Source organism: Hyaena hyaena, unplaced genomic scaffold (genome assembly GCF_003009895.1).
Source record: "Hyaena hyaena isolate Hyena2069 unplaced genomic scaffold, ASM300989v1 scaffold_107, whole genome shotgun sequence".
Classification (NCBI taxonomy): domain Eukaryota; kingdom Metazoa; phylum Chordata; class Mammalia; order Carnivora; family Hyaenidae; genus Hyaena; species Hyaena hyaena.
In genome coordinates, this window is record NW_024080739.1 from 49,316 (window position 1) to 63,539 (window position 14,224).

Consider the following 14,224-nt stretch of genomic DNA (forward strand, 5'->3'; position numbering starts at 1 on the left):
CTTTTTTTTTTTTTTTTTTAAGTGCTGAAATATTTAAAGATGAAGTATTATGTCTTCAAATTACTTTCAAATGTGTCAGCAAAAAGGGGGCATTTGTGTGTAGAATAAAATATGTATAAAGATAGAAAAATTATGTAGAAAGAATAAATAGGATAAAAATAAGTTTTAAATTTGGATGAGATTAGAATTGTTTGTATCATTCTCTTAACTTTTCTATATATTTGAAACATTTCTCAATACAAATATTTAATTAGTAGACTTAATATTTTAGAGCAGTTTTAGGTTTTACAGAAAATTGAGCAGATAATACAAAGAGTTCCTATATACCCACTTTCTCTCACAATGTTCCCTATTAATATCTTGCATTAGTGTGGTTTGTTTCTTTATTATAATTGATGAATATTGATCCCTTATTATTAACTAGAGTCTGTAATTTAAATTTGGGTTCACTTTTTGTGTTGTTTTATGGGCTTTGACAAATGCATAATGTCATGTAGCCACCATTAGAGTATCATAAAGAAAAGTTTCAATGCCTCCCAGATCTCATGTATTTTACCTCTTAATTCCCCCCCTCTTTCCCTCTGACAACCACTAATCTTAATGTAGCTTTACTTTTGTCTTTTCCAGAATGCCATGTAGTTGCAGTAATAGAGTATGTGCCTTTTCAGACTAGTTTCTTTCACTAAGTAATATGCATTTACGTTTCCTCCATGTCTTTTGGGTGTTGACAACACTTTTTTAGAAAAATTGTTTTAAATACAAAAAGACAGACTTTAAACACCTAACAAATTGCAACATACATATATTGTTTGGCAACCTCATTTAACAAATTATCGCTCAAAACATTTAAAAAGATAGCTGGGAAAAATTCACTACCAACGGAATATTTGATATTATGAAATTATTGGCATTGCTAGATGTGACAAGTAATTTGAGGCTATGTAAAAAATGCTCTTGGGGCACCTGGGTGGCTCAGTCGGTTAAGCCTCTGACTCCCGCTCAGATCATGATCTTTTAGTCTGTGGTTTCAAGCCCTGCTTGGGGCTCTGTGCTGACAGCTCAGAGCCTGCTTCAGATTCTGTGTGTCCCTCTCTCTGCCCTTCCCCTGCTCATGCTTGCTCTCTCTCAAAAATAAATAATCATTTAAAAAGAAAATAAAAAAATTGACACATTCACCTGAAGACATTTTCCAGCTACTTTTGGAGATTTTCATGTGGCCCAAATGTGTCAAATTTCAGGGAAATGTGAAGTAAGAGTGGGCCCCAGAGAAACAGGAGTAAAAAGAATTATTTCACTGTCCCAAGAGAATGTTCTCAGTTGAATAGTGTGCTTGTCCAGAGTTTCTATAGTTTTAGTTTCTTTTGAGTGTGAGGATGGTAACCTAACCAACACGAGATACATACACGCCCAACATCTAAGTAAAAACTGGGAACTGCTTACTCAAATCAAAGCCTTCTTTCCTCCTGGGACTGAAGTTATTTTCTTCTACTTTCTTTTTTAATGTTTTATTTATTTCTGAGAGAGAGAGAGAGGCAGCGTGCACAGGGAAGTCAGAAAGAGAGGGAGACACAGAATCTGAAACAGGCTCCAGGCTCCAAGCTAGCTGTCAACACAGAGCCCGATGCGGGGCTCGAACCTATAAGCTGTGAGATCATGACCGGAGCCAAAGTCTGAGATTTAACCAACTGAGCCACCAGGCGCCCCTCCCTTCCACTTTCTGAAGTCGACTTTTTCCTCACTTAAAAAGAGCCCTTTCGAGCTGTGAGAAAACTGGAACGGAAATTTGTCAATGCTTGCCGTGGTCGTTATGGATGCATTGAAAAAGGAAATGCAGATAAGACTTTGAGACAGTACTTGAAAATCCTTCATTTATATTGCCAACTGTCTGAAAGATTTAGGATTTTCTTCATTTTGGATAAAATTAACACTCGGGAAGGACGCAGGGTGGCGCTGCAGCATTAGAAGTAGACTTGAGAGTTACCAGCCGGCGCTCCTTGAGCCAGATGCTCCGCTAAAACAGCAAACAGGAAGGGGAGGCTTTCAAAGGTTGCTCCGGGAAAGCAAGGCCCTGGACGTCTCCATTTCTCCCACTATCAGCTAGAAACTGGGAGACAGAGTCAGCGACAACTCGAGCCAAAGCTGGGTCAAGTTTGCTGGGAGACTGGAAGGCGATGGAGGCCGGAGAGGGAAAAGAACGCTTTCGAAAACAAAGGCAAGTCTTGATATTCTTTGTTTTGCTAGGCATAGCTCAGGTTGCTTCCAAGCCTAAGCAGTACTCAGTGGCTGAGGAAATGGAGAGTGGCTCCTTTGTGGCTAATTTGTTAAAAGACCTGGGGCTGGAGGTAAATGACCTAGCTATGCGGGGGGCTCAGGTCGTCTCCAAAGGGAGAAAAACGCGTTTGCAGTTTGATAGGCAGACAGGGGATTTGTTGTTAAATGAGAAACTGGACCGGGAGGAGCTGTGCGGCCTTGCCGAGCCCTGTGTGCTACCTTTCCAGGTACTATTGGAGAATCCCTTGCAGTTTTTCCAGGCCGAGCTACAGGTTAGAGATATAAATGATCATTCCCCAGTTTTCCTAGACAAAGAAATAACTTTGAAAATTTCAGAAAGTATCACTCCCGGAACTACCTTCCTAATAGAACGTGCCCAGGACTTAGATGTAGGAAGCAACAGTCTCCAAAGTTACACTGTCACCCCCAATTCCCACTTCCATCTTAAATTACAAGACAGTTCCGACGGCATATTACCACAGCTGGTGCTGGACAAAGCACTGGATCGAGAGGAACAGGCTGAGATCAGGTTAACTCTCACTGCGCTGGACGGCGGGACTCCACCCAGGTCTGGCACTGCCCTGGTCCGCATTGAAGTCTTAGACATCAATGATAACGCGCCTGAGTTTGCAAAGCTGCTCTATGAGGTACAAGTTCTGGAAAACAGTCCCATTGGATTCCAGGTTGCCATAGTCTCTGCTAGAGATTTGGACATTGGAACCTATGGAGAAATATCTTATGTATTTTCCCAAGCCTCTGAAGATATTCGCAAAACTTTTCAAATAAATGCAAAGTCAGGAGAACTCCTTTTAACACAGAAATTGGATTTCGAATCTATTCAGACTTATACATTAAATATTCAGGCGACAGACGGTGGAGGCCTATCTGGAAGTTGCGTGGTGCTTGTCCAAGTGATGGATTTGAATGACAACCCTCCGGAAATGACTATGTCAACACTTATCGATCACGTCCCAGAAAACTTGCAGGAGACCATAATTGCTGTATTCAGTGTTTCTGATCTAGACTCTGGAGACAATGGGAGAATTAAGTGTTCTATCGAGGACAATCTCCCCTTCATCCTTAAACCGTCTGTTGAAAATTTTTACACTCTAATGACAAACACACCTCTAGACCGAGAGAGCAAATCCGAGTACAACATCACCATCACCGTCACGGACTTGGGGACCCCCAGGCTGAAAACGCAGCACAACATCACCGTGACGGTGTCCGACGTCAACGACAACGCCCCCGCCTTCAGCCAAACCACCTACACCCTGCGGGTCCGCGAGAACAACAGCCCCGCCCTGCACCTAGGCAGCGTCAGCGCCACAGACGCAGACTCGGGCGCCAACGCCCACGTCACCTACTCGCTGCTGCCGCCCCAGGACCCGCAGCTGCCCCTGGCCTCCCTGGTGTCCATCAACGCGGACAACGGGCAGCTGTTCGCGCTCAGGTCCCTGGATTACGAGGCGCTGCAGGCGTTCGAGTTCGGCGTGCGCGCGGCCGACCGCGGCTCGCCCGCGCTCAGCAGCCAGGCGCGCGTGCGCGTGCTGGTGCTGGACGACAACGACAACTCGCCCTTCGTGCTGTACCCGCCGCAGAACGGCTCTGCGCCCTGCACCGAGCTGGTGCCCAGGGCGGCCGAGGCGGGCTACCTGGTGACCAAGGTGGTGGCGGTGGACGGCGACTCGGGCCAGAACGCCTGGCTGTCGTACCAGCTGCTCAGGGCCACGGAGCCCGGGCTGTTCGGCGTGTGGGCGCACAACGGCGAGGTGCGCACGGCCAGGCTGCTGAGCGAGCGCGACGCCGTCAAGCACAGGCTGGTGGTGCTGGTCAAGGACAATGGCGAGCCGCCGCGCTCGGCCAGCGTCACGCTGCACGTGCTGCTGGTGGACGGCTTCTCGCAGCCCTACCTGCCGCTCCCGGAGGTGGCGGCGGCCGAGGCGCAGGCCGACCCGCTCACCGTCTACTTGGTCATCGCCTTGGCGTCCGTGTCGTCGCTCTTCCTGTTCTCGGTGCTGGTGTTCGTGGCGGTGCGGCTGTGCAGGCGGAGCCGGGCGGCGTCTGCGGGTCGCTGCCCGGTGCCCGAGGGCCACTTTCCGGGCCACCTGGTGGACGTCAGCGGCACGGGGACGCTGTCCCAGAGCTACCAGTATGACGTGTGTCTGCGGGGAGGTTCTGGAACCAATGAGTTCAAGTTCCTAAAGCCGATTCTTCCCAACTTCGTTGGTCTGGGTGAGGAGAAGTTTCATGAAGCAGACCCCAGTTTCAGGAATAGCTTTGAATTTAATTAAGTATTAATTAATAAGGGTCTACTGAGCCCAGTCTCTGTTAATTTGTGGAAAGTCTTTTTTTTACTGCCTTACCCATTGGGGTTCTTTTTATTTGGTATGTGGCTATCCTATTTCGATTCAGTGCATGTTATTGGTGTTTCTAAATACCTTCGTTTGTGGTGTAAGGAATGCAAACTTTTTTTCTTTTTGTTGATCAGTCTCACTGTAACTTAATTCAAGTTAAAGTGAGAAAGTAAATTTTGTATTTTCTGAGGCCTTTAATTTTTAAGGTAGAGCACCTTTTTCCAAATTCACCTTCCACAGTTCCTAGGTTACTTTACAGAACTTAAAATTTAAAACATTTTTAAAATGTTTGCAATCATTACATACGCTCATTCCTTTTCCAGAATATTTGCACGTATATTCTCTTAGAATAGTATAACTTTTATTCTGTTAACTTACATTGGCCAAAACTTTTAACATATGTATATTCATGAATAACAAAGCAATCTCTCACATTTTCCTAAATATGTATTTCCTAAAAGTATCCACAAATTCCTTATGATTCCTTGGAGATTGTGACAACTTTGACTGTTGGATTCTACAAACCATTTACATTAAAATGCTCAATAAATCAACCACTAATATTCTCAAATGTAATTAAATAAGTAGCATATGTCCAATTGTTTTCAAAGCCATGTAATTCTTAATGCTATTTTTTCTTTAATCTTCTCATTTCAAGTCCCCCTTTAAAATATTAGTTTTAGCAATTACAAATCATCTGTTAACTTTGAGCAAGTCCTTCAAATCCAAAAGATAGGAGGAAATAAATGTCTTTGTCCTTGACCAAATTTTAGAAACTTCAAATGTAGTTTGTCATTGCATTTTTCAAAATTTTTGGAGCATTTATGATTCCATTGGAAATAAGCCTGTAGGGAAATGATTTATCTTGGTCTGGCCGTGTGTGTGTGTGTGTGTGTGTGTGTGTGTGTTTTGCATTACTTCTCTTTTTCCCCAGTTTACTAGGTTTTCAAAGCTCTTTTTTTTTAACTTTATTTATTTTGAGAGAGAGAGAGAATGTGTGAGTGGGGAGAGGGGCAGAAAGAGAAGAGAGAGAGAATTCCAAACAGGCTCTCTGGTCTGTCACATAAAAGCCAGTTGTGGGGCTTGAACCCACTAACAGTGAGATCACTACCTGAGCTGAAATTAAGAGTTGGAGGCTTAACCAATTGAGCCACCCAGGTGCTCCAAAGCTTTTTTCTTTTTATGCGCTCGGATATGTGTCTCAATAGCTGCCCATTTATTGTATGATTAGTGTAATAACTGGAGGATTATAAGTTCTTAATAAAAATTTTTGAATAAATGATTGAAAGAAGTGTTTTTACTTCACCTGTGATATTTTGATATTTAAAGACACTTAGAATACTCATAGGACAAAATTTTGCTGGCATTAAATGCTCTCTGATGTTTAAGAATTACATATATAATATTTGGTTATTAAGTGAACCGATGATCACTGTTATTCAAACAATATGCAGTTTCAGTGCCTCCTTTAACATATTTTTCCTTTTTCTCTTTCTACTTAGTTGGAGTTTCCTCTCCTGCCTTCTAGCTTAAGGAATGCATATGGAGAAACTGTTTTTTAATTTATAATTTAAATTTCCCTAAATGATTCATCCAACTTTATTTATTGTAGTTCAATTTCTGATCTGTACATTAAAACACATTTTAATTCTTTTTTTTTTAAATTTAGTTCTAGGAGAGAGAGAGAGAGACAGCGTGAGCAGGGGAGTGTCAGAGAGAGAGGGAGACACAGACTCCGAAATAGGCTCCAGGCTCTGAGCTGGCAGTCGGCATAGAGCCTGACGCGGGTCTAGAACCCACAAACCGCGAGATCATGACCTAAGCGAAAGTCGGACGCTCAACCGACTAAGCCACCCAGGCGCCCCAAACACATTTTAATTCTTAATGTTTTTCAGATTGCCTGAATTCTTATGTGATTTTTTTTATTTCAATGAGCTATACTATTAAAATATATGAATTTTATTTTATTTATTTTTTTTAATGTTTTATTTATTTCTAGGAGAGAGAGAGAGACAGCGTGAGCAGGGGAGGGTCAGAGAGAGAGGGAGTCACAGACTGAAACAGGCTCCAGGCTCCGAGCTGGCAGTCAGCACAGAGCCCGACGCGGGGCCCGAACCCACGAACCGCGAGATCATGACCTAAGCGAAAGTCCGACACTTAACCGACTGAGCCACCCAGGCGCCCCTTAAAATATATGAATTTTAAAGGTGTCCTTTTGAGAATAGCAGTTTAATGCGCTATCTTACTATCAAAAGTCTCAAATCAACCAACTTGTTACCTATAGGATCTTGGACAAGTCACATAATTTTTGTTCTCTCAAAATGATAACAGCTATTTCTATAGCTTGAAATCACGACTAAGGTAATACAAAGATATAGAAGTGCAATTGCTGTTATTTTTAGTATGACTAATAGTAAGAGCAAACCTAATAGATGATCCTTCATGTAGCATTCCTAATAATTGTGAAAATGCTAGATTGAACACATGATATTTGTGTTGTTTCATTTCTCTGCTTAAAACCTTGCAATGTCTCCTTTTTATTCTTAGCATAAAATCCAAGCACCTGTTATTTGCCCTCAGTTTATTTCTCCATCCTTCTTTTCCCACTTAGCCACTTAGTATTGAGACACTAAGTTTTAAGTGTACGACATGTCCTTTTATTATCTAGAATAGCTATACTTTACTACTGCAGGGCCTTTACATATCAGTTTCTCATATATGGATTCTTTACATTTTACAGTTTTAGCCTGGCAAACATCTTTTTTTTTTTTAAGTTTGTTTATTTTGGGGCGCCTGGGTGGCTTAGTCGGTTAAGCGTCCGACTTTCACTTGGGTCATGATCTCGCGGTTCGTGGGTTCGAGCCCTGTGTCGGGCTCTGTGCTGACTGCCAGCTCAGAGCCTGGAGTCTATTTCAGAGTCTGTGTCTCCCTCTCTCTCTGACCCTCCCCTGCTCACGCTGTCTCTCTCTCTCCTAGAAATAGATAAAAATATTTTTTAAAAAGTTTATTTATTTTGAGAAAGAGGGAAAGAAAGCATAAGTGGGGGAGGAGCAGAGAGAAAGGGAGAGAGAGAATCCCAAGCAGGCCCCCCACTGTAGATACAGAACCCAATTCAGTCCCACCAACGATGAGATTGTAACCTGAGCAGAAATCAAGAGTCAGACACATAACCCACTGAGCCACCCAGGCGCCCCAAGCCTGGAAAACATCCTTCATGTTCAAATGGCACAACTTTGACAAAACTTTTTCACCCCCAGACTCATTAGGTCAGGTCCCCCTATTGCATACTTTCCATACACTCAGTACCTTTCCTATACAGCACTTATAACACTTTGAATATATATTTAAAGTCAGTTCACCCCATTAGATTGAAAACCATGTAAGGTATATAGGCATGGTCTGTCCTGTTACCACAATATGCCTAACTTCTACAAACTCAACAAATAGCTGTTTCCACGGATTAAATACAGTTATACAGTTAATATAGATGAAACCAGTAATTATAAAATTACTGAGAAACAAGAAGAGAAATTTCTGTGTTCCTTGAGTGATTGTATTTGAAAGGAATTAGGCATTTGTTGTCCCTGGATAACATTCCCTGACATGATCTATTATAATTTTTTATCACCTTGCATGAGATCATCTTTTCATAGCATTTTTTTTCTGAGTATAAATTCAACTCATGCATGTTTTACAAAATCTGGAAAATAAGAGGAAATGAAGCATGTCATAATTTAGAGCACAGTCATTTAAAGTTTATGTGTTATAATTACAGATGGGCAAGAGGAGTAGCCCTAGCAGCGAAATCATATAAATAAGCAAAATCATGTAAATAAGGACTCTACCAGAGGCAATGGGATTTTTTTTTTTTTTAGATAAGAGCATATTTCATTTCTCTAGATTGTGTTTGTTTCACTCATATAACACAACCTCCTCCAGTAGGGTCATATGGGTTTGATAAGGGGAATAAGCGAATAAAAAATATCGATACCAACACTTGCTCCTCGCTTGCACCAACAAAACACCTTCTCCGGAGATTTTCAAGCGGCCAGCGAACACATGGTGGCACTGTTGTCTAAGAAGGCGATTTAAACCACAGGAACTGTGCGCACTGTGTAAGGCACAGATCCAGTGCCGTAAACTAGGAATTGTGAGCCTGGGCAGATTTTTAAGCAAGTAAATCTGAGCCCTGGAAAGAATTATTCTCTAGGCCTTCTTCAAAGGTTGGAAGGTAAAAGACTGCGTTTCCTGGCACTGCTAGAAGCTTAGCTTGGCAATATTTCCGGGAAGAACATGGCCGAAAGCACAATGGAGGCCAGGGGAGAGCGCTTTCTTAAGCAAAGGCAAGTCCTATTTCTCTTTGTTTTTCTGGGTGGGTCTCTGGCTGGGTCTGAGTCTAGACGCTACTCTGTAGTTGAGGAAACAGAGAGGGGCTTTTTAATAGCCAATATAGCAAATGATCTAGGGCTAGGGGAAGGGGAACTGGCTATGAGGGGAGCCCAAGTTGTGTCTAAAGGAAACAAACAGCATTTTCAGCTTAATCAACAGACTGGCGATTTGCTTCTGCATGAGAAATTGGACCGGGAAGAGCTATGCGGCCCCACAGAGCCATGTATACTGCATTTTCAGATATTACTGCAGAACCCTTTGCAGTTTATTACAAATGAGCTTGAGGTCATAGATGTAAATGACCATTCTCCGGTATTCTTTGAAAATGAAATGCAGCTGAAACTCTTGGAAAACACGCCACCAGGAACCATGATTCCTTTGGGAAATGCTGAGGACTTGGATGTGGGAAGAAACAGCCTCCAAAACTACACGATCACTCCTAATTCCCATTTCCATGTTCTCACACGCAGTCGTAGGGATGGAAGAAGGTACCCACAACTAGTGCTAGACAAAGCTCTGGACCGTGAGGAGCAGCCAGAGCTCATTTTGACTCTTACCGCGCTGGATGGCGGCTCCCCACACCGGTCTGGGATCGCCCAGATCCACATCCTGGTCTTAGACATAAACGACAACGCCCCAGAATTTACACAGCCACTCTATGAGGTTCAAATTCTAGAGAACAGCCCCGTTAACTCTGTTGTTGTCACTGTCTCAGCTTCTGATTTAGATACAGGTAATTTTGGAACAGTATCATATGAATTTTTTCATGCTTCTGAAGAAATTCGCAAAACTTTTCAGCTAAACCCAATTACTGGTGATATCCAGACAGTCAAATATTTAAATTTTGAGGAGATGAATACTTATGAAGTGGACATAGAAGCCAAAGATGGCGGAGGCCTTTCAGGAAAAACAACAGTGATAGTTCAGGTGGTTGATGTGAACGACAACCCACCAGAACTGACCTTGTCCTCAATTACCAGCTCTATCCCTGAGAACTCTCCAGAGACTGTGGTGGCTGTTTTCAGTGTTTCTGATCTAGACTCTGGAGACAATGGGAGAATTAAGTGTTCTATCGAGGACAATCTCCCCTTCATCCTTAAACCGTCTGTTGAAAATTTTTACACTCTAATGACAAACACACCTCTAGACCGAGAGAGCAAATCCGAGTACAACATCACCATCACCGTCACGGACTTGGGGACCCCCAGGCTGAAAACGCAGCACAACATCACCGTGACGGTGTCCGACGTCAACGACAACGCCCCCGCCTTCAGCCAAACCACCTACACCCTGCGGGTCCGCGAGAACAACAGCCCCGCCCTGCACCTAGGCAGCGTCAGCGCCACAGACGCAGACTCGGGCGCCAACGCCCACGTCACCTACTCGCTGCTGCCGCCCCAGGACCCGCAGCTGCCCCTGGCCTCCCTGGTGTCCATCAACGCGGACAACGGGCAGCTGTTCGCGCTCAGGTCCCTGGATTACGAGGCGCTGCAGGCGTTCGAGTTCGGCGTGCGCGCGGCCGACCGCGGCTCGCCCGCGCTCAGCAGCCAGGCGCGCGTGCGCGTGCTGGTGCTGGACGACAACGACAACTCGCCCTTCGTGCTGTACCCGCCGCAGAACGGCTCTGCGCCCTGCACCGAGCTGGTGCCCAGGGCGGCCGAGGCGGGCTACCTGGTGACCAAGGTGGTGGCGGTGGACGGCGACTCGGGCCAGAACGCCTGGCTGTCGTACCAGCTGCTCAGGGCCACGGAGCCCGGGCTGTTCGGCGTGTGGGCGCACAACGGCGAGGTGCGCACGGCCAGGCTGCTGAGCGAGCGCGACGCCGTCAAGCACAGGCTGGTGGTGCTGGTCAAGGACAATGGCGAGCCGCCGCGCTCGGCCAGCGTCACGCTGCACGTGCTGCTGGTGGACGGCTTCTCGCAGCCCTACCTGCCGCTCCCGGAGGTGGCGGCGGCCGAGGCGCAGGCCGACCCGCTCACCGTCTACTTGGTCATCGCCTTGGCGTCCGTGTCGTCGCTCTTCCTGTTCTCGGTGCTGGTGTTCGTGGCGGTGCGGCTGTGCAGGCGGAGCCGGGCGGCGTCTGCGGGTCGCTGCCCGGTGCCCGAGGGCCACTTTCCGGGCCACCTGGTGGACGTCAGCGGCACGGGGACGCTGTCCCAGAGCTACCAGTATGAAGTGTGTCTGCGGGGCGGCTCGGGGACCAGTGAGTTCAAGTTCCTCAAGCCTATTATTCCCAATGGTCTGGTTCAAGACCCTGAGTGAGATTAAAGCGAAGCTCCAACTTTAATGATAGTTTAGGTCAAAAAGTAGTTGTTTGACTATGGTTGTTTTCTTTTATAATCAAGAATCTTTAGTTGATGTATTTTCTTTATATACTGATTATACTTTATGGTTTTTGCAAATCCTTGGGTATTCTCCTCTTTAATCTGCTTCCTGTCTTGCTAATGCAGTTTTACTGCCTCTTTTCTTTTTCTAATAGGCGAGCAAAAATAGATTCATTATCTTTTAATGGTGATTTCAAACAAGTTTACTTTAAGGAACTATCTCAAATTCTCTATCCAAAGCTATGTAGATAGAGTTCCAAACCAGTAATTTATAATTTATCCTTTGAATACAGTCAGATATTGTTCTTTATACTATACTTAAAGTAGCTTTGTAGTTAATGAAGTTTGTGGATAAAAATGTATTTTCTCTAAGATGTATCTTCTTTAAGGTACAGCATGTTTTTAGGCACAATACGTTTAGTTCATTTCCTGTTTTGCAATTAATATTTCAATATTTTTACATTTAAATTGTCAGAAACGCACACAAAATATATACTATAAGGCAAATTACTCTTGGGTTTATCTAGAGTAATCTCATGATGATTAAAGAAAAAAAATAAACCGAGTAGAGCATTTCAAAAAACAGATTGTGCTTTCCTATTTTGCATGAAAACATTAGAGACAGTTACACCTTACTCTTGTTTCAAAGTTGATTTTTATTTCTGGGCTGTTGGAAAGTTTTTCCCTTTTATTTGAAGACAACTTTCAAAAACTTCTTTATCTGGATATTAAGTACAGGGCAGAGAAGGGACCATATGTATTGTACTATCTATTGTGGCCACTTTTTGGAATTCCCATACTCAAAGTCTGGTACAAGGTAAAAGGTAACATTCTATATTAATGATAATTTTTAGTAGTCCTCTGTGAGGACTAATAAGTTCATTATAGTGAATTATTTCCAAATTGATCGTTAATATTCTAATTTTCAAAAAGTAAGAGAAATTAAAATGGCTCTGCTGCCCAAATACACTAAATAACCTTACTAGACTCTAAGGAACTCTACAGTAGAGTCTGTTTCTGTTTTATCAGACTTGTATCTCCAGCACATGGCACAATGGCTCATGCACAGTAGATGCTTGAATAACATTTGCTGAAAGAGTAATTTTTTAAAAAATATTTTAGAAATAATGAATTTTTCAAGGGTTCCTTTACCTGGAATTCATATGTACACTGAAATTCAAAAGAACTAGCTACATTCACAAAGGGCTGAGCCTTAATAATTACAATCCCCATAGAGCCAATATATTATTTAGTTGTCTTCCTTCACTTGTGGAGATTTGTAAAACAGAGAAACTCAGAGAATTGTAAAACAATGTACTGGTCTCCAGTTGGGTTCCAGTTACACTTGCTCACATCTCTGATTTCAGGGATAAAGAAGAAGAAAAGAAATACAAGTAATTTATAAAAGTACTGTCAACTTCCCAGACCTTCTTTCCGCCAAATTAATGTCCTAAAATCTGTATTTAAATTCCCTAGCCTCTAATAGATTATTCTCTTGAACTTTGGTCTTCATGGTTTCCAAATTAAGTGAAATTTGCAAGATCTGAAAGTCTTTGAATAAACTTTAAAATAGCCAATAAGTAATTAACTTTCAAAATGTAATTCTAGATAGTGTACATTCTCTTTTTCCTCTCTGAAAACACAAATTCATAAGTACGTAAATATTTCCTTGACATTTACAGTCTGGTTTTTAACTTAAAAGCAAAGAAATGATAATGAATTTCAAACTTTTATGTAGGTTTGTTAAAAAGCTAAACTATATTGAAGTATCACCCGTTAAAACTAGTGAAGTTATCATACTTTTTATAACTCTTTCTTAATGCTTAAATATGGCTTTCTTGCAAATGAGGACTTTTTTTTAAGAATGTAAGTTTTTCTGTATACGTCACTACTTGTATTCTGTATTTATACTTGCTTCTTAGGGTAGATTGTGGTATATTGTAAAACTAGAAATCTATACTTTTATGTCTAATAGTCATATTCTTAGCCAATAGTTTGGTTGAACATAGATATTCAAATCTAAACTCATTTTCCTTCTGTTCTTTTGGTATTCAACACTGTTGATGAAAAGCATTAAATCAGTATAGTTGTCATTTTTTATCTGTAAACTTCTTTATTTTATTTTTGTAAAGTAATCTCTTGGGGTGCCTTGGTGACTCAATTAGTTAAGCGGCCGACTTCTGCTCAGGTCATGATCTCGTGGTTCTGATTTGTGAGTTTGAGCCCCACGTCGGGCTCTGTGCAGACAGCTCAGAGCCCGGAGCCTGTTTTAGATTCTGTGTCTCCTGCTCTCTCTGCCCTTTCCCTGCTCACGCTCTGTCTCTGTCTCTCAAAAATAAATAAACATTAAAAAAAAATTTTTAAATAAATAAATAATCTCTCTACCCACCATGGGGCTTGAGTTCACAGTCCCACGATCTACCAACTGAGCCAGCCAGGAGCACCTTCTTTGCTCTATTTTACATTTCCCCCCCTTTATCCTGATGTTCTGGTACTTGCTAGATCTCAACCTGAGATTCACCCAATATACTGAAAAATTTTTTTTTGCGTAAGTATAGTTTTTTTTTTTCTTTTCAAAATTCCCATTTGGTCAGCTTGTTCTTTATTCACAATTGTTATTTATTTATTTTTGCTTGTTTGAGGAAATTAAAAGTCTCTTACTCTTAAATTATTTCCATATTCTGAATTTCTATTTGTTATATATACAATCTTTTATCTGTCGAGTCCATTTTTCACACTGGTAGTCTTCCTCATGCTTGGTGATATTTTACTGACCACTCATCTCCTACTGGAGGTTTCACTCATACTGGTATGGTTTTGGTAGGCTTATGGAAGGGAGGAAAGAGGAGTCTTATGGTGGTTCCAATCCCAGATTCTACAAAT

At 42.6% G+C, this 14,224-nt stretch overlaps 2 protein-coding genes across 2 annotated transcripts; both read left to right on the plus strand.

Moving 5' to 3' along the window:
• Positions 1–2,171: 2,171 nt before the first annotated feature.
• On the plus strand, positions 2,172–4,753 carry LOC120234336 (protocadherin beta-2). The gene has a single exon (XM_039236139.1). The coding sequence runs from the start codon at positions 2,172–2,174 to the stop codon at positions 4,563–4,565; it is 2,394 nt and encodes a 797-aa protein (XP_039092070.1). The 3' UTR covers positions 4,566–4,753.
• A 4,168-nt stretch (positions 4,754–8,921) lies between these two features.
• Positions 8,922–11,303, plus strand: LOC120234368 (protocadherin beta-3). The gene has a single exon (XM_039236194.1). It carries the CDS (start codon positions 8,922–8,924, stop codon positions 11,277–11,279), a length of 2,358 nt encoding a protein of 785 aa, XP_039092125.1. The 3' UTR covers positions 11,280–11,303.
• The last annotated feature ends 2,921 nt before the right edge of the window (positions 11,304–14,224 follow it).